This window comes from Cyrtonyx montezumae, unplaced genomic scaffold (assembly GCF_038088225.1).
Source record: "Cyrtonyx montezumae isolate F1298 unplaced genomic scaffold, pur_monq_1.0 scaffold_25, whole genome shotgun sequence".
Lineage (NCBI taxonomy): Eukaryota > Metazoa > Chordata > Aves > Galliformes > Odontophoridae > Cyrtonyx > Cyrtonyx montezumae.
In genome coordinates this window covers 954,601-979,084 of record NW_027071992.1, presented here as the reverse complement: position 1 = coordinate 979,084, position 24,484 = coordinate 954,601, and the positions used below count along the sequence as shown (strand labels likewise).

Sequence of the window (24,484 nt, the reverse complement as noted above, 5' to 3'; positions counted from 1 at the left end):
AAGTCGTGCCCATCAGATGTGCTTTTTCCTCCTTTGGTTTCACTGTCTGCTCAAAAACGGGTTTTGCAAAGTCTTTTAGGTTTGGTTGGGTTTATAATCTTGTCTTGTCGAGTCTTTGGAATTCAAGCTTTGAATCTTTAAAGGCTTCTGGGACAGCCGCGAGAGAGATGAGGGCAGGACTGAGGAGGGTGAGGCCAGCATGTAACCTGATGGCATAACCCCATTTTGGAGGCCAGGCATAGTGTTTGCTCCTCCAGTTCAACGTGGAGCCCAGGGTGGCGCAGAAGAGAATGCAAGCAGTCACAGCCAAGGGAAGCTGTTAAATGAATGAAAATGTTGGAGGCACTTTGGGGGGCTTTTTACTTCAGAAAACAGGCACGAGGTTAGCATTAAGACGGGATTGTTATTCTCATGCTGTAACACGCTGCCTCTGCAACCGAAAGCCAGGAGAAAAGAACCGAGAGAAGGAAAACCCTACCCTCCGTCCCCTTGCGGAACCGACGCACTCGGCGCTCGATTGCTCACGCCTCTCGGCACCCGCTCGTTCCTCGGCGCGGAGCTCGATTGGGAAGGCCCTGCGCCGGGAAGCGCTCAGCCAGGGGCTGCAGCGAGGCGGCGGAGGAAGGATGCTGCGCTGGCTCATCGGGGGCGGCCGGGAGCCGCAGGGCCTAGCGGAGGTACGGCGGGGCCGGGTAGGGCCGTCGGCGGGGGGACGTCTCCCTTCAGCCCCCCGGAGCGTTCCGTGCGTGCTGCGGGGTGGCGCTGTAGCGCTGTTGACATGGCCGACGTGCTGTGCCGGGCGCGAGCGAGGCAGCGCTGTCACTGCCCCGTCATGAGCGGTGCCCAGCTCAGCCTGCGCTCAGCAGGACTTGGCTAAAGGGTACAGGGCTCCTCACGCTTCGTGCTTTCGTAATCCGGGCAGGTATGAGGAAGCTATTCTTCTTCAGCTGACGAGACAGCATCTCGTTTTGTTTTTCGTGTCGGTGTTTACGACGGTGGCAGTGTGGGTCTGCTCCAGTTTGTCGTGGCAGTGCCATTGACCTGTGTCATCAGTCCAAACCCCGGCTGTACTGTGGTACTAGAGCCTGGCATACCACTGAGAGAATAGTGAAAACCTCTGGAAAAGGTTTTTAATTTTAAATATGAATTTCTTCTTAGGCACTCAGTTTCACAGTGTATAATTTAGACTTGAGCTCCTGCATCTCTTATGTTAATGGCCAAAGTGTATGTCCATATCAACCCTATCTTATTGTGCTCCGCACTAAGTTCAGAAAATTCTCCGTATACTTTTGTACCCGTAGTTTTGGTAGATTGTTTCTGTACATTCTTCCCACCTTGAAGTGCTTCAAATTGCAGGGATTATCGGAAAGCTCTGAAGCTGTGCTGGGAATGGATTTCACTAGAATTGGCATCTTATCTTCTAAGAACTCAGTGTCACTACAAGAGTTCAGTTAACAGTTTACATCAAGCAGACTTCTTTAGAGAAAGAATGCACATGTAATCTAACACGTGAGAAGATACTGATTGAAGTCTGAAGTGAGAACAGCTTGTAGTATGACACAACCAGGGAAAAAACTGCTTTTTTGTGTGTGTTGTTGTTCTCTGTATCACATTATAGCACTGTACCTTTCAGTATTCAGGGGTGTTCTTAGGTAAAATGGAATTAAGAAAAAATGAGTCAGGTTCAAAAGAAGTATCGCTGTTTTACACTGAAGAAAAAGAAAACACAAAATATAGAATTGGGATATTACTGTTTCAAGTCCTGGCTTTTTCAAAACAATGGTGCAGTTGTTTTGTGAATCTATGTTTCTGTTATTAAATAAAATAATTGAAGTCTTCTAACTACAGTACCGCTTATGTCATCAGCTCAAAATCAATAGGAGTTTTAGAATGCTAGATTATTTTTTAAGAAATATTTTGATTTGCTTTTTATGGCTGAACTGTTAGTTTTCATATTTCTCTGACTTTTCTTTATAACTCGGAGGATGATACTTCCATTATTTTAAATGGGAACTGCTATTCTCACATAATTGCATAAAATGAGGAACAGTTGCTTCATGAAATGCATCAGATACCACAAAACCAAGATAAAATTGCAAGAACTAGCATTTTGACAGCCCCTTCATTTTAAATATAACACAGATTTCCTTTCCTTTTAATTAATTTTGTTGTTCTTAACTTGTGAAGTATAGTATCATAGTACCAATAGAGAACAAATAGAAAATAATTGATTATTCCTGCAAGAGAATATTGATATTTCTGAGCATGTTTGTCTCATGTGGGATTATCTCTCGTTTATGCTACAGTGTTCAGTAATTTCAGTATTACAGCATAGTTTCTTATAGAATAGACAGTCCTAGAGTTTATAAAGTTAGGAAGCAGGAGAATTCTGTCACAGTTACTGTTGAGCTGTTTATATGTTCTCAACTTATTAAAAACAGTATGTCTAATAGCAAGTTGTTCGATAATGCTGAAGACTGTAAACACAAAGAAGATGTCTTCTATTGAACAAACTGATGATTAATATTAGCAGAACTATCCTATCTTGACATTGTAGTGCTATGCAGTGTTTTGTTGACTTGACTAGATGAGGGGCTAGTGATTTATAAGTGATTTGTAGTGCTTTTAATTAATATTCTAGTTGAGATAATTGTAGATGTCATTCTATGAAGTGATTAATCATTCTTCATGGCTTTTTTTAACCTGTTGGCTTTGGTATTTTGTGAATAGAGTCACATATATATATATATTTGTGTGTGTGTGTGTGTGTGTGTGTGTGTGTGTGTGTAACAGAACAGCATTTATGCCTATTTTAAAGGTGTTTTTATATAGAATTTTAAAATTGAAAGGTAGGTGAAATATATGAGAGGTTCACAAACCACTCAGGATATGCAGGTTAATGAAAAATTAAATGCATGGTGTATGAAACTGTATCCATGTGGTAGCTGGTGACTGAACTGGCTTTTTATCATGGGATATCAGTGAATAAAGCAGTACAAAATGTTTTTCGAACAGAAAATGCTCTGTTTTGATTTAAAATACATACTCTAGAAGGATATAATTTACTCGAAGTGATAAGAAATGAGCCTTTCTAATGATTTTAATTAGAATTATTTCTTCATAAAATTAATTTAACTTCTAATATAACCATACCTTTGCACACGAGCCTATAAATAGATTGTTAAATGTTACAAAAACCTAATGAAAGTAATAAAGTCAGCACAAAATAAATTTTATTATATTTTAATGTATTTTAGAAGTCATCTGTGCAGACCATTGGTGAAGAACAAGTACAAAATCCTTACACGGAGCTCCTTGTGTTGAAAGGTCATCAAGACATAGTACGTTTTCTAGTACAAATAGATGATTGCAGGTATGAAATTGCATATTAAGTTGTTCCATAATGTTCTTGGGAATGCTTCATATAATATTGTTGAAAATGTAGAAATATTTTCAGTTCTCCATTTTTCCTGGGGAAGGGTGGGGAAAAGCCTTGATTTAAAAAGACATAGGGTGAACACTCTTCTTTTATGATGTTATTCCCTTGTTTGTCTTCTTGTGTAAGCTGTTATTTTATGAGAAAGAATGGTGCAGGAGCTATATTTCTTGATATAAGTTCATTTGTTTGAAAAAAGTGCCTTTAGATAATTCAACCCATACTTTTCTGGGCTGAACTTTTTCTTCTTTCAGGCACCATCCCTAGCGCTGTAGGCACCATCCCTAGCGCTGTTCAAGAAGCGTTTAGATGAGGTGCTAAAGGACTTAATTTAGTAGTTGGGTAGAGATAGTGATAGGAGGATGGTTGGACTAGATGATCTTATAGGTCCTTTCCAACCTTATGAACTTATGAACTTCTGTATATGTATAGACGTACTTTTTCTTGAGATGCTACAGAGTAGTGCTTCCTTTTTTTCCTCAGTGGACTGATGACTCGTGTGCTCTATGTTCTTGATTTGAGTATATCTGTTATACTTCACGTTTTGGTTCAGCAAAAGAGTGTATGTAGCCCACAGTGTGAGAACTGAATACTACATTCTTGATGATACTGAACATTGCTATTCCTTTCTTTTCAATCTTTTTTTTTCAGGACTCTCACATCTCTGCCTTTTCAGTAGGGTCCAAAGCAACACGTTTGTTGTCCTTTCTTCTGAAACTCCAGTGCTTAATTCACTTGATCTATGAATGATGCGATTTTTTCTGTGTAATTCTTAAATCTTGAAGTTTTCCATAGTTTAATTCTATGCAGAATGACTACTAAAATTCAAAATGACGGCTAATCACTGTATTATTTATTTACTCCAATTTCCTGTTTGCAATTTGCTGTACTTATCTGAAACCTTTCAGTTCCATTATCTTTCTCAGTTTTAACTTTGTACATTTTTTGTGTTTTCCCTGGTATCTTTGTTCTGTTCTTAGTGTTTTGTAACTTGTTTAATTCTCATTTAACATAATCCTTAAAGAAAGGAGTTAATTAACTGCCTTAAAATAAGGTTGTGAAGCTTTCAGTCAGTACTAACCAGAGTGACTCCTAGCTGTCTTGAAGAATTAAATAGAAAACCCTCAGAACTAGTTATGTTACTTAATAGTCAGGGGTCTCTTTGCTGAGGAGGATTTTATTGTCTTTTATGGACTATGTGCAGAGGGATATTTCTAACATACTATTCAATACACTACACAGATACAAACCAGGCTCTTACCTGTATCTTCACAGTATTCAGCAGGCATTTTGTGAAGGAATGTGATGTATTTGCAAGATATGTCAATTCCCCAGTTAGTTCATTTTTTCCTCAATTAGTTCAAGCGGGGAAGCACTGGTAATATGTGAGTGGTTGGACTGGATGATCTTGGAGGTCTTTTCCAACCTTAATGATGCTGTGTTTCCAAGATGTAAAATGTATACATATTCCACTCCATGGAAAGTTCTCGGTTTTCATTCTTAATATAACTATAGAATGGAAAGTTTCATGCATTTCCACAACATTTTTTGGACCAGAAGTTAAATTCATTTAAAACAGTGTAGTTTGTTTTTCCTCAGACCTTTCATTTCCTTTCCATTTTCAGAGAAGTTACAAAGATAAATATTCTTCAGGTTACACTTTTCCTAAAACAAATACCAGGGTGTTCTTAGATTTAGGCACTTTCTGATGTAAAGAAATCTTTTACCATTTGGGCATCATTTTATAGTATCAGGTAAATTATTGGAGTTAAACTAACGATAATAAGCATGAAGCTAAAACCTGTGTGGCTGCATGGAAGATGGATTGTGAAATAGCATCTGGATGGGGAGTAAGTTACATAGGTGGTTAATATTCTGAGAGTTTGAAGAGTTCGATAGTCGCCTCACTGAACAGTAGTTCAAGGGTTTTATTTATGAAGAATATTGTAGTTTCTGGGCTGTTAAACAGCTGATAATATTTTTCACTTGATTCTTTTCAGTAAAATTAGTATTGTTACTCAGCTTCTGAAATGTTTTTATTTAGTTTCTGCTGCTATTCCATTGTGTGCTTTTTGTCAACTGTTGTAAGCCAAGTTTCACGCTTCAGAACTTCAGATAATATCATCTTATTGAGAATTTTGCAGAAGGATTTTCTTGTTTTCTCAGTGGCTCAGCTAAAACCAGTGGGTGGAAAATTTTCTCAGATTGGTTTTTGAAGATACTAAATAAATCCTGTATAAATGTAACAAGAAGCTGTTTTCTTTTATTTTATTTTTTTTTCCTTTTCTCTTGTATTTTTTTCTTTTTTTGACAGTGAAGTGAGGGTCATATTGATTGGGAGATGGCTAAAGAAGGCTAAGCCTCAGCAAGTCTTCCAAAAAATGACTGAGACAAAATTGCATGTAATACTCTAGCATTTGACACATTAAACTAAACAGAGTTCATAACGCGTTTTAAGTATAGCTTTCTTTCTTGCTTATTTGACCATTCCTTACTCCTTCAGGAAGCATGCAAGGTTACAGAGGGTGGTGATCATGCCTGGAAAAGATATAGATGACTCATGAAACACTACCTTGGTGAACAGGATGTACTTGTAGGATAGCTGACTACAATGTATATTGTATGCTTAAACAGAAATCCTGGTGTTAGATGTTGAAGAAGTACAAAACTGCACTTTGGACTTCTGTGCTGATGAATCATACTCAAAACTTCTTTCAAACACCGGTTTTCTTTCTTGTAATTCTGTAAAGTGGCAGACAGTTGAGAAAGCAACTGGAATTTAAAAGAATCTTGCTGAAATATGAGAGTCTGATTTAAGTTCTTGACCCTATGTCAAAACAAGTTGTAATTCAGCTAAAAGTCAACTAAAGATGAGAAATTGTTATCAAAGGCATGCATGGAAGAGGTGGTGTTTTGTTTTGTGTTTTTTTTTTTCTCTGTTCTTTTTAAAGAAATGGCATGATTGGATGTAAAATAACAAAAGATGCAAAAAAAAGTATATTTGCCTCCTGCCCCCCTTTTTTTTTTCCTTTCTATAACAGAAAAAAAATGAGAGCATTTGAAAGCAACAGAGGCTGAGGGAATGTAACTTTAAACCAGAAAAATGTACTTTGTTATCAGGTTTCACAAGTAGCAAAGCCTCGAAGTAAGAGTCCAAAAGAAAGGACTTTTATGTAGTTCATTGTATCTGGCAACAGAAAAAAATACTGGAACTGATACAGCCTTTCTTCCTCACTACTTTCTTGAACTTCAGTAGACATTTTAGTTCATGGAATTGTAGAATGGCTGCAGTTCAGAGGAACCTTAGGCTCTGTTTCCAGCCCCATGCCATGGACAGAGCTGGCACCCACCAGCTCAGGCTGCCCAGGACCCCATCCAACCTGGCCTTGAGCACATCCAGGGATAGGGCATCCACAGCTTCTCTAGACAGCCTGTTCCTGACCACCCTGTGCAAAAATTTCCTCCACATATCTAACCTAAATCTACCCTCTTATAGTTTAAAACCATTCCCCCATTTTCCTATTACTATCTACCCATGTAAAAGTTCTGTCTCCTTTCTGTTTATATGTTAAAAGGGGCTACTGACAGGTTGTGGTGAAGTCTCCCTGGAGCCTTCTCTCTTCTCTTGACTAGACAAGTCTAAGCTCCCTCAGTGTTTCTTTCTAAGAGGTGTTCCAGACCTTAGATCTTTTGTGGCCCTCCCTCCTCTGGAGCTGTTTCAGTAGCTCCACATCCCTCCTTTACTGGGAGACTCAGTACTGCAGATGGGGCTTCATGGGGCAGAGTAGAAGCGGACAGTCATGTTTCACTCCCTACTGGCACCTTAAATACAGACCTTCTGGGATGTTTTTTAAGCTACTTGTACATACAGTAATAAATACCAGGCTCCTCTACTCCTTTGCTGAGCTCAGATGAGTGGTTTCTAATTTGTTTGATGTTGTGCAGCCAATTGGCTCTGACTGATAGTATTTGGTTTTGGGTGTGATATTATTCAGTATATAAGGTCTTTCATTAAATTTTTTAAACAACAAGAGAATTGGTTCTGCAATGTGGGCTTCTGTTTATAATAGTATTTATTGAAATTCTTTAGTTTTGTTCTTTGTTGGCAAACAGCTATTTAAATGTACTGATTTCAGGACTTCAATTTGAAAACTAGTTGAGATGTATGGATATTTATTTATTCTTTGGATCAAAATCAAGAGTCCGATATTTGAAATATTTTTAATGTGTATTTTTACTTCTGTTCCATTATATATTATGCTGTATTTAAGATTTCACTGTGTTTTTCCTATCAGGTTTGCATCTGCAGGAGATGATGGAATCATTTTTTTGTGGAATGCTCAGGTTGGCTCTTTTTAAGTGTATAGGGGGGTAACTTATTTGTTTAAGAGAGGATAAGCATTAGGGACACCTGTTAGAAAAGTCTACTGGCATAAAGAAATGCTGCATGGCTTTGTATCAGAAAAACTATTTGAAAATGTAGACGTGGAGTTTGTCAAATCTCAGTTTAAGAGGAACTAGGAAAATAAAAGTTGTGTTGTGAACATAAGAGAAAAATAATTTTTAAAAGATGAAATGTTTTGTGGTGGCATGATTTTTACACAATTTGGGGAATTTTCTGTTAATGTGAAAAGCAGAAGGGAATATGAACTTCTGACTAATTCTTCATTTAATATATGTTCAGTGTTTGCTGAAAACACCAAGGTGCTAACTATAGACTTGATAAATATGTAGCAAGATCCCAGTATCCCAGGATTATATATACGCTTCAAGGATATCTTGGTAGCTCCATTTGCAATAACTGCATTATAACTGCCAAGACAAATGGAGAGCTAACACAGAACTTGATTGGAAAAACACTAGTCAGTAAAAGCTAAGCTTCACACAGTTTCAGAGTAAGGCCTTGCTTGCTGTGATAAAACTCTGATTATGGAAATCGTCTACAGTTGTGCTCTGTAAATCTAATAACCACTGTAGTTTTTGTTATGTAGTACTCTTTATGTATGTACTTGTTTAATTCAGGTTAAGATCTTGGAAAGTGTTGAAGGTCTAGTAAGAAGCAAAACCATAAATGATTTTAGAAATTGAGATTTTAGACTCTTAGAAGTTTTTGCTTTCAGAAGTTGTTTGGTACCTGTGTCATGTGTTATAAGAGGTTTAATCCAAGTTATACCCTTAATTTTCCCTGTTTTTATTTTTCAGACTGGAGAGAAACTTTTTGAACTTTGTGGTCACACACACAAAATTACAGCTATAGCACCATTTTTTTCATCAGACGCTACTGAAGAAAACAGTAATTTAATTTTATCAGCATCAGCTGATAGAACAGTTATTGTATCCTTGTATCTGGAGAGGTTTTGAATGTTTATTTTCTTTTTTATTTCTATTTTTTTTACTGGAAGCATTTACAGAGGCTACGTTTTGTTTGAATTTATTGGCTGGTAGTATCCAGTACATATAGTTGGATCACGCTAGGATTTTTCTAGTCATTGCTTACAGTTACATGTAATATCTACTATGAAAATTAATCCTAATGAGAGTCAATTGTTACTATATCATTTTTTTCCTTCTGAAAAGACAATCCAAAAGAAACCCAAAGACTGAGTTCCTGCATACCTTTGTCCCAGTCCTTCCTTCAGTTAAAAATACAGCAGTTATGATAAATATATTAAATCAATTTCCTTAATGAATTAAGCCAGGTTTGGGACTGCACTACTGGCAGACAGGTTCAAAAAGTATCATGTTTCCATTCTACGGTGAAGGTAAGCTGAGCAAACCCTAAGTCTGCCTGTCTTATTGCGCACAGTAATCTTTTCTGTGTGGGTCATGAGTCTTATGGGCAAGTTTATTTGAATGAACAACAGTGTAATTTAAGAAGATGTATCCCTTAGACAGTGACTGCTTGAGAATTGGTCACAGTTGTTAGTTTCTTTCTGGAACTTTTAATTCCTTTTTTTTTGAAGGCTATAGATTAAGGATGATTTTATACCTCTGTTTTGTTATTGCACTGGGAAAGGTGATCTACAATCAAACTGTTCTTGGATGTTAATTGGAAAAAATCAGTTCTTGTATCTTAGTTAGGATAAATGTAATGTATAGTATATAACCAATTCTGTATTTCTCTAGAAACTAACACTTTGATACTGTATTTCATAGTACTTACAGGATCATCTAGCTAAACCTCATAATCACTTCAGTGAAAAATTCCCTGTAGAACTTTTGCAGGGGACATATATCTGATTTTTGTTCTACAGTGTTTGACAGTCCTTCAAAGACTGGATGTATGGTTGTCTGGAGGGAGTGATCTATGTGTTTGGAACCGAAAATTAGATCTCTTGTGTAAGACCAGTCATCTTACTGATGCAGGTAAAAATGTAAATGACTCATTATAGCAGTTAAAGTGCAAGTAAAATGGGTCTGTATAATGATGCAAAACCAACTTGGCAAATTCTCTTTAATTTTAATGATAACATTATGTATTAGAGCTGCTTTTTTAAAAATGTCAAACTTCATCATTTCAGAATTAAGACTGCTTTTAATCTCCTGTGCTGTGTGAATAAAAGAGTATGTCAAACCTCAGTAACTATTGTACTTTACTGTTATTCTAAATTTTTTACAGTAACTGTGTATTCCATTTAACTTGGAATCTTTCAGGGCTAGACCCTCTTTACTGACATTTAGGTATTTGCTGTAATGGGGGTCAGATCTTTTCACTTTATCTATGAGGGAGCTGGGGTTTTATTATTTCTATTTAAAACTTAGTGATGTTAGTAGTAGAGCAGTAAAACATTATTTTTATTATTAAGAATCAATGATATATATATATATTTTGTAGACGATTGAGATCTGATTATATTTACTGTATTTAATTTATATATAATAAATATATATATAATAAATATATATATATAATTTATATATTTATATTTACTGTATCAAAACCTTAATGTCAGTCATGCTTTTCTGTTAATAACCTTATATATTATCTACCCACATAAAGAAAATTGTTACTTATTATTGCTGTGCTTTACAAAGGTAGCTAGGAAGCTGTGAATCAAATTCAAAATTGAAACCATTTTTTTTCCTTATTTTTGTCATAGAAAACGGTAGTGGTAAGCAAAACCCTTCTGAATCTTCAGGGATACCAGTAATTCTTTAGGTTTGATACAAGGTATCCTACCAGTAGCAGCAGTTCTAAGTGATGCTTGTAGTCAGTAGCATGGAGTGCTATTTAAACTTCTGTACAGGATGTTGACAGTGGAATGCACATCATTGGCCCTCCTAATCCATTGCTTCCTTTTTGGGCAAAGAAAAGGATTGCTTATTCTTTAGGGAATTTTCCCATAATGGTGTGGCAGCAGAAACTGTAGAATGTCTGTGCTGAATAAAGGCAGAATAACAGTAAGCTGGACATCTTACGCCACGTTTTGCTTCAGCTGGCTCTGCACAATATTTTAATCTCAAGTATATTGTGGTAATATCAGTATCTCTAATAATTTTAGCAACTCATGTGTTTAGAGTCTCAGTAGTTACCACTGCTGATGTTGTCCAGCACTAGGACATAAACATCTTAGCCCTAATTAAAATAAAAAGATTATTGGTAAGAGCTGTAGCTTCTCTCTCAAGGTGCTCAGAATTCTGGTTTCTGAACCAAACTGTATCTCCTTCTGAAGTAATCTGTTCACTTCTGTTGTGGTTTTACTTTGGCTTCATGCAGTATGATTTTGTTTTGCTAGTAATTTGTATGTGGAAGGAAAATTATGGAAAGCCTTACTGAAAAGGAGTTACCAGTTAACTGTGTTTTCTTTTGGTCAATAAATACTGTTTTCTCCCTTATTTCTTCTATTTTTTAAAAGGTATTAGTGCTTTGGTTGAATTGCCTAAAAATAGTGTTGCAGCTGCTGTTGGCAAAGAACTAAGTGAGTATACTGCATTTCTGTTACATTTTGAATCCTCTGTCATTGGTTGCTTGTCAGAGATACCTGTGCATGGAACACTGCTGGAATTGTGTAGGAAAAGTGAAAGGGACTAATTAGTGAAATTAGCAACTTTCCTGTGTTTTCTTATTTATTTGACAATAAAGCAGATAGTACTCATCTCCTTCAGAAATTTCATCAAGAAATGGTGAAAACTTCTCTGCATTCTTTTAGTATTATTAATGCCACCTCTCCAGATCTGATTGTGAGTATCTGCATTTGTTATTCTGGTCTGGAACTTGTGGTTTGTTTTCATAGATGTTCGATACCTAGGAACTCTGTATCCTAAGGTACATAATGCAGTATTGCCAATAAAGCAATATCCTAAGCTGTAAGTAGATGATGTGGTGGTTTCTGATACTCACTTAGAGATGGGCTTTTCTATGTAAGCAAACTGTAAATTATCTACTAGCTAGGTGGGGAGCCTTTTAAGAATGTTTTATGAAACTATTGAAATGCCAAAATGTAGAAAGAGACATAAAGCGTAGCAATGACTCCACAAAACAACAGATTTTGCCCAATATTATTAAATGCTTAAATGTAAAAAAAAACCAACAACAACAAACATCTTACAGCTTGATCAAAGAGTTGGGAGCAAATTAAAAATAATCTTCTCATGCGTAGACTTTACTCATAAGCAGAATAAACTTCCATCTGAAATTCCCACAGTTCTGATGTGCCCTTGAGATAGCGTAAAAGAAATTCCAAGACTGGTTAAAAGAAAGTCTAAATTCCTGGAGATTTTGACTGCATTATTAAGGAATATTGCATCTTTTTGTTTAATAAGTCTTTGAGACAGAGATTTTTTTTTCCTTGCTTATCATTACAGATGTTTAATACTTTTGATTTGTACAACTTCTGGTGTTGATCAAGTCTCCACATTTAAAAGATACTAGGTAGAAATCCTTGGTGCCTACACCTGCTGTAATAAGAGACATTAATAATAACACTGTAATAAATTATTCAGATTTTTGTGTTATGAGGCAAGCAGTTAAAGAGGTGATCGTAAGTGGAATTGCACATCTTGCACTGTCTCACTTTTAATGTGCTTAAATTTGTGTCCGTCTGAATATGATGTGTTTTATTTGAGTGTATCTATAATTTATTCTGACAAATGATAAAGCTTATTTAGTCAGTTCTCTCTTTGTCTTGGAAGTCATTTTTAGGTTGATTGCTTCCAGTGATAAGTCTGAAGGTTGGAGTATCCTTGAAGTAAAACGCCTTGTTGATCATCAGGATAACATCTTGTCATTGGTCAGTGTCAATGGTAAGAGGGGGTTTGGTGGAATATTTCAGCTGTGCACTGCTTGTTGGGACCAAACTTGTAATTGGATTGAAACTTCATAACTAGCAGGTGAACCTTTCTGTGGTAGCTGTGAGGGCAGTGAAATGGGAAATAAAACCAAGCAGATTATGATGTAGAAAAGGTTCAAAGGGAGTACAGATATAGGCCTGCACGTAGGTGCATCATTTAGAGGCTCTGGAAGATGATGTGATCTCTGCTGCTCATTTTGGCAGGACCAAGTGACTACCTGAAATTTTGTCTGGGTAAAGACTGCAGTTACCAATCCTTTCTGCTTTGCTGTCTTATCTGTCTCTTTGAATTCCCTCTGAGCCCAGGACAAGTTATTCCCAGTGTGACAGAGCGTATATTTGTCCTCTGGCTTGTATGTGCCAACCACATTGGCACCAAGGGCCTGTTGAGCAGAGATGGAAAGAATAAAATTTGGATTCTGTGGTGGTTGTTTCTGGCCTACTGATGTACCTACTTATCAAAGAAATAAGAGGCTTTTTCATGTTGTCGACATATGAACTTCAAATACTTGTACGTACTTCCAGTGATGGTCTCTGCCTTTGTCATAGTGTGCTTTGCAGGAAGTGAATGTCCTCTTTGCTCCTTTCGGTTGCCTAAGCTGTTCTAAGTAATGAAATGAGTATTTTCTCAAGAGGGAGAGGATTTTGTTCAGTCAGGTAGTGACTGTGTATTCTACATTGCTTTATGTTAACATAAGCTTTTTTCTATATAGGGCTGTAACCTTATCTAAAATTGATGTTGTTTTTTTTTCTTTCTTTTTTGTCTGTTTGTTTTAATATAACATGATTTCAATGTGATTTTTTTTCTTCCTCTCTAGATTTGACTTTTGTGACAGGTTCTCATGTGGGTGAGTTAATAGTTTGGGATGCACTTGACTGGACAAAGCAGGCATCTGAGTGCAACTTCTGGGACTCTTCTGTCCAACCAGATGCACAGACAGAAATAAAGTTATTCCAAAGTCCAAATGAAACTTCAGTTCGACACTTAGCATCTGATGAGGAGGTAAAAAATCTTAAGCTGAGCAAACTACTTCAAGTCTGATCTTACTGAAAAAGCCAAATGTTTTGTGTTTTCAGTTTGGTTGTTGTTGTAAGTAGTATGATAGGCTTATTTAAAATGTGCACATTTTTTATATGCAGATTTTGGTCATTGAGCTAACTGCAGGTTGTAGGATGCTGGTGTTATGGAAACTAACATAATGGACTGTCACAACAACTGTTGTGTTGATTTTCACTGACAAGTAAGAATGAGCTTTTTTAAGTACCATTAGGAAAAAAATAGTGCATTTTGTGTGACATGGTTCTGGAATGGCATTTTTCAAAATAACCCATCTCTTGTCTAGTAACTTTGTACATAACCTAGGAGAGCTCAGCCCTTGTTCAGGAAGGGGTAATAATTGTCATATTGCTGTTTACTTTTGAGAAATGTTACCACCTGTTAGCAGCAAAGGAAAAAAAATATTTCATTATTGGGATTCTGTTCTGGAACATGAACATGCATTGCAAGGGAATGATTTTAGAAAAAAAAAGTCCTCAAAATATATTTGAAGTTCTGAGTTATAACAGAATAAAACAGTGGAAAAGCCTTAATGCAGTCTGAGGGCCAAGTCATCACGTGAGGTCTTTCATGATTATGAAACAAACATTCTCAAAGTGCTGTAAAGAGAAATAGGATGAATGAATAGGAGTAGAGGGAGAGAGATGTAGTTGTGTTTAAATGTAGGATAATATGTTGTTCTGATGGAATGCTGAGGAATAAAAAGCCAGTCTTGTTCAGAAGTTCTGTGATTTGAGCAAGGAGTCAGAATGTTTTGAAGACAAAAGATGCTCTAGATGGAGTTTATAGGAGAAAAAGAATTTTGACAAGTTCAGAAGTAGTTGAAGTATTGAATAGGGTGTTATCTGAGTCTGCTGTGGACTTTCTTCCATTCATGGAATTGAACTGAACACAGATTACTGAAGAATTTTGAACTATTTCTATTTATTGTGAAGTTTGAGTGGCAGCACTAGAATCACCTTTTCTTCCTATGTCCTGAAAGAGAAGGTTATAGGAGAGATCTGTCTTTGTTTGGCTTGTAAAGTTCCTACCAAGAAAGTGGAGAAGAAATGTATTCCGATGGCGAATTACTTTGTTTCCTGCTATCTAAAAGCAGATCACAGTTCTTCATGGTTTGTGATTTTTTTTTAAATATATATTTTTAAAAGTGATTAATTCTCTGTTAGGAGCCTTGTTGGCATACTAGGTAGTCGTATAGCTGGAGAAGAGCTCGTCTAATTTGATGCTGTGTTTGTAGGCATAGCACCATTCAGAATCCAATGGATGGTAAAGTTTTGGCAATACTAAAAAAAGCGTGCTATGAAATGCACCTCCTGACCTGTGTGCTTAACCTACTTGTTAACATCAGAGTACAATTCATGCTTCCTCATCTGTTATTTTCTTGGGGTTTTAAGTCCACAGTTTTGTCAGGGTAAAAGGAGTGTTTTTGGTAAAGAGCACCTTTTGCAGATGATAAATGTAACCTTTATAAAAGTCAAGAGTGTGTCTCAAAATGGAAAAGTAACGAAAGAGCTAATGACTTTAATTTCAGTGGTTTCAGAGCTCTCACCGTAGATGTAAATAATAAAACAAAACCAAAGAAACCCACAAACCCAAACAAAGAACATTACTCTACTGTTGTACATTGAGACATTGTTGAATGTATGTTGATCACTCAAAAAGTAATGCCTCCTGTTGGTTTCCATGGAAACGACAACAGCTTCAAAAAGCACAATAACACTGTTTGACAGAGCAAATTCTCTGTTACAAAAGGCTATATTTCAGCATAGTCACTGCTGGCAAAAATACACGAGTAAGCTCCTACATGCCATGCTCATGAAAGTTTGCACAAGAAGAAGTGGCCTACTGTCAGCACTGCTGAAATGTACCGTGCGCTGCCTCACTGAGCTTACGTCCACTGTTTGATCTCCATAAACATTCAGTTTATAATGAATGTCAGAGGGTGCCATTTTTTCCATGTGGAAGAATTCAGTGACACACCTTTGTTTCATACTGTCCCTCTGCTGCCATCTGTCACATGGCAATGGAATGTTGGTGGGAATGTTCAACCTCTACTGCCATAATACCAACATCTGTCTCTGATGTTATGAGTCAACATAATAAAATAGGAGGCATTACTTTTGGAGCAGTCCTCCCCATATATATAGGAAATTTTAGTTAAAGCCCCTAGATTAGCAATTTTATGAAATGTTGACGAGTGTGTAGAGTGATCTGCTTGTGAGACATTGATGTTGAGACTGTGTGGATGGAAGCAGGCCATTCGGGGAAAAGGTTCAACGTACTGTTGCTTAAACAAGGTATGTCCTGGAATATATTGAATAGGAGTGTCTTTCATTCCTGTTTGGCACCAAGTATTTATCGATTGTATGGCTCTTCTTTTCTGAAATCATTACAGCTAACTCATAATAAGATCCAGGTCCAATGATGTGAAAGGTATTTGTGGCTTCTTAGGACCATGCTGGTTATCAGATGGAATCCCTGCATTTTTTCTGAGAGCCTTGCATATAAAATGATTACTGGTCTCTACAGTATTGTGTAATACGTGGGAGTTCCTTTTCTACATATCTGTTAGTAGAGCCTGTATCCTTGAGTAAAACTTTTTTGTACAGATTTTGTTAAATTAAAATTAAAAACAAAGAACAAAGCCCAAAATCCAGGATAGCTTCCTGAATTCTCAATCTTTCTCAAGGAAAGTAGTGTTTGTTAAAACATAGAGCTATACTTCTAGTGTAAGAATATAAATGTTTAATTGTAGGAATGCATTAATTTGTTGGTATCCCTGGTTTCTGTTTAGACTGTAACATAGGTGAAAATACTGAAATTAAATAACTGCTTACAGTAGAGTATCTCTCATTTCTTCCAGTATTTTTTTTCCTGAAACTTGCTTACTAACTGCTTTGATAAAGCAGTTAACATCAGGGCAGAAACTAGCCATGTGCTGACTAGGTGATGTCGTAAGGACTGCTGGAAATCCATAACACACTGTGTGATCTTTCAGTGTCTGTTTCTATAAGTTGTTCCATTGAATTTTCTTTCCAGCATGTGTATGCTGCAGTTGGGAAAGGCATATACGTATATAATCTTCAAATGAAGCGTGTGATTGCCTGCCAGAGAAATGCTCATGACTCGTCTGTACTGCACATTGAGATGCTTCCAAACAGGTACAAGGCATGGTGCATTTTGTCATGCAGTAAAGTAATGCAGAACTTCTCAGAGTGGCTAGATACAGTCTACAAATCTACATCTAATTTCTAGGACAGGGACTTAATCTTTCATTTGATTTGCTTTTACTAGGTAGAACTTGTTGATTTGATTCTTGAAATTCATGTGAAATAACTAATTCAGTGTGCTGGACTGAGATTCAAAATAAAAAACTTGGCTTTTTTCAAAGTCAGAATTCTTGAACACTTTTGCCTGCGTTGTGAACATATATCTTAATGGCTTTTTACTTATCCTATGGCAGATCTGGTAAATCATTTTCCTTAAATATTTAAGAATGAACAAAATATTTTAGTAAAAAAACCAAAAACAACTTGCAGCCTTTCTTCATTAGAGCAGAATTTTTGGCTAGAACTTATTTTTGATAGCCAAGTTAAAAATTAATGAAAATAACATGAAAAACTTGTTACATATATAAGTCAGGAGCTGTATTTTTAAGTCCCTTAATATTTGTGTGTGATGGAGCAAAATTCTACCAGAAGCTAAAAATTTGGGTCTTGATCTTGTAAATCAATGTTTCTTAAAGCACAGTGTCTGTGTGTAATGATAAAGGCTATTTTTCCCTTGTACTTTTTCCATAAAATGATATGGTTTTGCATAATGAAAGTAAGCTTGCTGAAGTTATTGTTTGCAGTCTAAATGTGTTCTAATGTGATATATTTTTAAAAAGGTTTGAAAACATATCTGTTTTCCATTTATTTTTCAAGTCCATTATAGTTTGTCCTGCTGCAGATACAGTTTATTTGAATCTCTGCTTGTGTTGTCTATCAACTGTTCTGACAGGCAGCTGATATCCTGTTCAGAAGATGGCAGTGTACGCATTTGGGAGCTCCGAGAAAAGCAGCAGATGCCAGCAGAACCAGTTCCAACAGGTTTGCTGGGAGGGTGGGGTGAAAACAGCACTTAGAAAACCAGGGAACTCTATTCAGGTGTAGAGAGGTTTGAAGGCTTTGTAAGATGAGATAATATCATGTAATCAATCAGCTGAGACAGATGTGTGAGGGAAATCGGAGAATACATTGGGCATACAAGCCACCTAAGATCTGATTTGAGAATTGAGGTCCTACTGGAGCAGTTCTGTGCAATAAAGCTTATTTCAGTTTTAAGATGTGTTTGGTGGTCTGACAAAAACTATTATCTCTCTCAACAAACTTTAATTCACGTCTCATTGTACTGGGTACTCCAAATGTAAGTTGCAAAACCTTGTTAAGAAAGTTAAAGACAAGCTTGCAAATGAAAAGCTAGCGCGCGCACACACACACACAATTTCTTTATCTTCTCCTTGAACCTGGGACTCACTTTGAGTCTGTACCCAGCTTCATTTGCATATAGTCCTCATGGTCTTGTTGCCTGACCAATAGTAATTATAAAAATTTTTTTCTAATATTGTTTTCTAATTGCAAATCTTTTTTGCCTTCTGGGTTGGCTTAGGAACATGTTTTCAGGAATGTCCTGTTTCAGACTTGCTGATGGCAACTGGCCTGTGCAGTTAAGCTGCTTATTATGATGTGTTTGTTTTCACATTGGAAATGTCTAATTTCGATCATTGGAGTTAAATTTGAAAGAAGCCATATGCAGTTGTGTGATGGCTGGACTGCTGTTGCTGTGCTGTTTTCATTCTGAGGAATCCCTTAAGTCATCTCTCTTGTCATCTGCCCTGCACTAAGGCTGTAGCCTAGCACACTTTTCGTGTGCTGACTGACCAGAGGGTGGGGGCAGGAACAAAGACAGAACTCCATTGTGTGTAGAACTCAACTTTCTTACTTCTGTAAATGTAATTATGCTGTTCTTCAGATAAGTATTTTCTTGCTGTCTGAGTGGAATGTGTGGAGGATTGTTGTTGCACAGTTTAGGTGATGATTTTAAGACAAAACAAGAAGTCAGTAAGTGGTATGAAAAGAGGCAATTCAGCACCAAAAACTTGCTTGCCACTTTTGTGCAGTGCTCTAAAGCTCAGTGAAGGACACAGGGATTGGATTGGCACCTCATTTCTCTATCCTGAGCACAAATGACAGCAAGGAAGAGCATTGCTGTCTTACATCAACTTTCGCCATTCAGTTAGTTCATTTAAGCATTTTCTGCTAAATACATATATTTTCTCATCCAAGTGAGTAATGCAAAATTAGCCACATTATAACAAGAGTCAAAATATCTGTGTTTCCTTCATCAAAATGAGTAATTCGGATACAGAAATGCTGTGCAGAGCAATATGTCAATTACTTTCTCATATAGACTGTCCTTCTAGATTATAAGCAACTCTCAAAGATTTCTTTTTAGCTAGTGGAAATAAAAATAAAAATTGTGGGTGTTATTTTTTTTTCTGGACAAAATAAAAACGTTTTTTCTTCTCTTTTTTTTTTTTCCTACAGGGTTCTTCAACATGTGGGGATTTGGAAGGGCAAATAAGCAGGCAAACCAAACTAAGAAGGTGCAGGAGAATACATGTATGCATTTCCTGGAGCTAGTTGGTGATTTGATTGGTCATTCATCAGCTGTACAGGTAAGCCCATTTTAGTAGGATGAAAAAGTGAATTTCATTTACTTAAGTGATTTTGGATATGTTCTTTAAGCAGCTGTAATTCTTGACTATGTAGATCTGGGAATGTCTTCATCACACAATCTGCATAGGAATCCTTCACTTTAGGTCCTTCTAAATTCATCAGAATTTAGCAACTAATAAATAGACACATTGATTGTATGGAGGATGTAGAAATTTGAAAACAATAATATTAATAAATTAAAGTTCATTAGAGCTCAGGCAGTAGCAGATGCTTGAGGATTCTGTACCAAAATGGTACAGAAAATATAGTGGGATACTGGGTTTCTGTGTAGACTGCAACCACTGCAACTGGGAACTGGATGTTTACTCAGAATTTCATCTTAAGTTAACAGCCCATCAATTTCATAAAAAATGAAACCAATCCAGCAAATTTAGCCCCCTGTGCTGTGAGTATTAAGGTTATCTTTTAATTTTAGATCAGGCATTCTGCTGTGCTTCTATCTGCGTAACAGAGTATATTTTTGTTTTAAATGGTATTTTCCCCCCACACTAGGGTTTTCAATGTTATTTCTTGGCAAACACATTGGAGTGAAAAATTACTTTGTTACAGTGAACTGATACAAACATTCTTGGTAGGAGCAGGGAAAAGGTTTGGTAAAGAGGAAGGGAGGAGAGGGGCAGGTCCTGGAGTAGTTTTGCTCAGAAGTATTCATGAGACTAACTGGATTTCATGACTGGTAAAAGCTGAAAGACTCAGGCTAGTAGCTATGATGATCACATCTGCTACAGAGATTTCTGCACAATTTTCTGTCTCTCTCCTATCTTTTTCATTAAGTCTGTTTCCAAAACTATTAGAGGCCATGTTAGCAGTAAGAAAAGTAGGTACCCACAAAAGCAGGTACAGTGTATATTTTGTCTCTTGTCTTCTTTGCTTTGTTTCTATATGTTTTATTGGGATGCTTCAGAGTCAATTGGCAGCTAAGGTAATGGTGAAACTGATTTCCTGCAGTGCTTTACATACAGAAAATATTTTAGACTCCAGGTAGACTGGAGCAGTTGAGGCTGGAGATGCTGAGTGGTGGATGAAATGTGATGGTCAGAGTATTTTACCGGAATCAGAAAACTAATAACTGGCTTTTACTGGAGCAGATAGGCTGTAGGACAGTCTTGGTGCTTCCTCCAGGCAGATCCCTTCAGCATCATGAGAGGTCTTAGCACTGCAAGTATGCCATGATGACTTTGTGTGACCCTATTCCACTGGATGCTATGTTGGAATGTTAGCAGCTGATGAGAGGCAACCTTGTGATGGTCACTGAAGTCAGGGGTAACTACATGACTTGTTGGCTTCATTGTTCTTGTGGAATTGCTCCACTGCTATTATTTCTCCTGTATCACTGCCTGTGTGTGTGACCAGGTGTGTGCTGGTGTCTCTGATACAGGTATTTATTCTTGATTCCTTAAGGCCTGGTGGGAGCAGCTTGTGTGTTGTTGTGTGGGAATGGTGTAGTCAAATGAAGAGTACAGTGGCTTCTGTTTCTAAGCAGTAACTGTAAGACAGAGGTCATGCAAGTCAAGCCCTCTGCTACTGCTGACTTAGAAAATGTATTCTAGTTGCATCACCTTAGCTTCCCTATCTGTAAAGTCTTACTTCCTTCTTCACATGAAAATCTTTCAGGGCAAAGTGTTGTTTAAGGATTGTATTTGTATAGATATTTTATGACTTCTCAAACATACAGAAAATATATGTTGTAATTTGGCATACCTAATGCTTGAACAGAACCATTTAAGACACATAGTTGTTCATTCCAGCTTTACACTTAGCATTTAAGCCAGCTGATAGTATCATATGAGTCTCATAATAATCATAATGGTTTCATTGCAGATGTTCCTGTACTTCAGTGAACTGGGACTGGTTACATGCTCTGCTGACCATCTCATTATATTGTGGAAGGATGGTGAACGAGAATCTAGACTCCGCAGTTTAACGTTATTTCAGAAACTGGCACAAAATGGTGATTTGTAACTTAAATTTTAAATTGCCTCAATACAGGCTAAATGTGCATAACTGGATATACATTTAAATGTGAATGTGAGGGGAAGTCTGAGCTACTGGGGATGTGACTATCATTAAGGTTTACACTTAATGTCATGTATTATACTGGATTTTTATGGCTACTCTTCTCAAAGGAGAATTTTGTATGTTGAAGCTTATTTGACTTATTCTGTCAGCAGAAATTGTGTTCCCTTAAATGACTGAAGGTAGTGATGGCTTATTAAATAGTTTATATTATTATTCCTAGTGTTAAAAAAAAATGCAACCATGAGTGAATAACAAAATTAAAGAGTTGTTAAAATAGTTAGTTAGATCATGACTAAAGCAGCTGTGTTACATGACTTATGTTTCCACAGTGTTATGTGTGGAAAAGAGACTCAGTAGGGCTTCCTGCTTTATATAATTTATTTCTTACATCAGAAGTCTGAAAGACCATAGTCACTGATAGCTCAGATTTATGTACTTATTAAAAAAATGAACAAAACAGAAATAATTCCATCTTAGAACAACTGCAGTTTTATTGTGAGTTAACCTACACTCAAGTTTGTATAATAACACTATGATGTCTAGCATGAAGTGTGATTGATTAGTTAGTTTTTACATAGTGTACTCATTAAATTCATTTGTCAGTCATGAAGGTGCTGGCCTTACTGTGGATTTTTTACAGAACAGTAATCGATCTGTTCTGCCAGCTGAACACTGAGTTCTCAAATAAAATTACACTGCAAAGAAACTTACACTATGTATGTAAGCCCAGATAGTATTTTAGAGTTTAAAAATGTAAAGCCTCCTAGTGGACGCCTTTTTCAAGTCTGAGAAAGAAGCAGTAGTCTGTACAGTTGAACAGGAGATTTAAAAACAAACAGAATTTAAATAAATAGATAACAAAAACAAAAAGAAAGCTGGGGGAAGAAAGCAACCAGCTAAGCAACTTCCCCCCCCCCCCCCCCCTCCCAATTCCCCCAAACACTCCACTGAGATAAATCTGGGACAGTTGTTCAACTGTTTCATGTAATTATCAAGAGATGGGGAATAGGGAAAGGAATTATCAAAATCAATAGAAAGTAAGCAGGAAGGAGGACCTGCTGTTACTTTTGGAAAAGGGAGGACCTAGGGTGTAGAAGACTAGGGGAATTTAAAATAGGACTCCATTGTCCTTAGTTCTGCCTAAAACCCAGCATACAGAACAACTCTAAGTCTTATGGAACTTTCCAGTGCTGTCCCTTCCTTTTGAATCAGTGAGTTAACTGTTTTCAGTACTGTAGACTTATAATTCCAGATTTGAAGTCCAGCAGCCGCAGTATATTTAATTAAAATAAAGAGCTAAGCTGATCCTGACCAGAGCAAAAGCAAAAGGTGGCACTCCAGCTTCCTAGGAGGAGATAAAGAAACTTAGATTTGCTTCCCCCAGCTTCCATGGATACATGCCTTCCCCATAACACCCAAAAGACAAACATTGCCTCTTGGGCCTGACCATAATCATCCCTGGAGGGTAGGACAGAGAACAACAACATTTTAGGCTGTATTTTTCCCTGATTTTGTGAATTTGTTGAATTTAGAACTCCAAATGGCATTTAAAATAAAAAAGAAAATGGAGAAATTGTTATGTATCATTCTTCTTTATTTTCTGGAAGATTAAGTCAGCTTTAAATCTTGAACTGCATGTTCTTTTCTTAAGCTGGCTGTACTATGGTAGAGAAGGAGAAAGTTGTAGCATGCCTTTGGGTATGTGATACTGCACGTGAAAGGAGGAAGACATGCCCATCTGCTTGTTAGTCTCTATGTAATGCATTGTTTCAGATAGTCTTCATCTGCAAGGGTTGCATTCTGTACAACTGAGGTAAAGAGGTACCAAGTGGGAGAGAACGATTCCTCTTTGGCTCTTTTTCCTCATTTAAATTGAAAAAATGAATATTGTTCTTTAAGTATGTGTATATTTGTTGTTACTAAACATTTACATTGAAAGCTTATGTAACAGTTTATTTTAGAGAGGGTACTTTTATCATCAATTTTTTTATCATCAATTTTTTATCATCCCTGACCTGGAAGTCTGGGACAGAGTGCATAATGCACCCCCTGTGATCCAAGCAGAGACGGTCAGAGACCTGCTCCTTCATCTGAACTGCCACAAGTCCATGGGGCCAGATGGGATCCACCCAAGGGTGCTGAGGGAGCTGGCAAAGGTGATTGCTGAGCCACTTTCTACCATCTATCAGCATTCCTGGTTATCTGGAGAGGTCCCACAAGATTGGAGGCTTGCCAATGTGACTCCCATCTACAAGAAAGGCCGTAAGGAAGACCCGGGGAACTACAGGCCTGTCAGCCTGACCTCGGTATCAGGGAAAGTTATGGAGCAGATGATCTGGAGGGAGATCACATGGCACGTGCACGGCAACCAGGGGATCAGACCCAGCCAGCACGGGTTCACAAAGGGCAAGGTCATGCCTGTCCAACCTCGTCTCCTTCTATGACTGGGTGACCAGACAGGTAGATGAGGGAAAGGCTGTTGATGTAGTCTACCTGGACTTCAGCAAGGCCTTTGACACGGTCTCCCACAGTATTCTCCTGAGGAAACTGGCAGCCCGTGGTGTGGACAGGTTCACTCTTCTCTGGGTGGAGAACTGGCTGGAGGGCCGTGCCCAGAGGGTAGTGGTTAATGGAGTTAAGTCCAGCTGGCGTCCTGTTATGAGTGGTGTCCCCCAAGGGTCAGTTTTGGGGCCCATCTTGTTTAATATCTTTATTGATGACCTAGACGAGGAGATTGAGTGTACCCTCAGCAAGTTTGCAGATGACACCAAGTTGGGAGGATGTGTCAAACTGCCTGAGGGTAGGGAGGCCCTTCAGAGGGATTTGGATAGGCTGAATAGCTGGGCTGAGCTCAATGGGATGAGGTTCAGTAAGACCAAGTGCCAGGTCCTGCACTTTGGCC

General features: G+C 37.4%; 1 protein-coding gene across 1 annotated transcript; it reads left to right on the top strand.

The window, feature by feature from the left end:
• Positions 1-605: 605 nt before the first annotated feature.
• Positions 606-22,210, top strand: WDR41 (WD repeat domain 41). The gene is made up of 13 exons (XM_065739747.1): positions 606-677; positions 3,258-3,373; positions 7,732-7,780; positions 8,639-8,770; positions 9,136-9,198; positions 9,691-9,802; positions 11,293-11,355; positions 12,569-12,679; positions 13,545-13,729; positions 16,823-16,944; positions 17,786-17,874; positions 19,372-19,502; positions 21,385-22,210. Exons 1-13 carry the CDS (start codon positions 627-629, stop codon positions 21,523-21,525), a joined length of 1,365 nt encoding a protein of 454 aa, XP_065595819.1. The 5' UTR covers positions 606-626; the 3' UTR covers positions 21,526-22,210.
• The last annotated feature ends 2,274 nt before the right edge of the window (positions 22,211-24,484 follow it).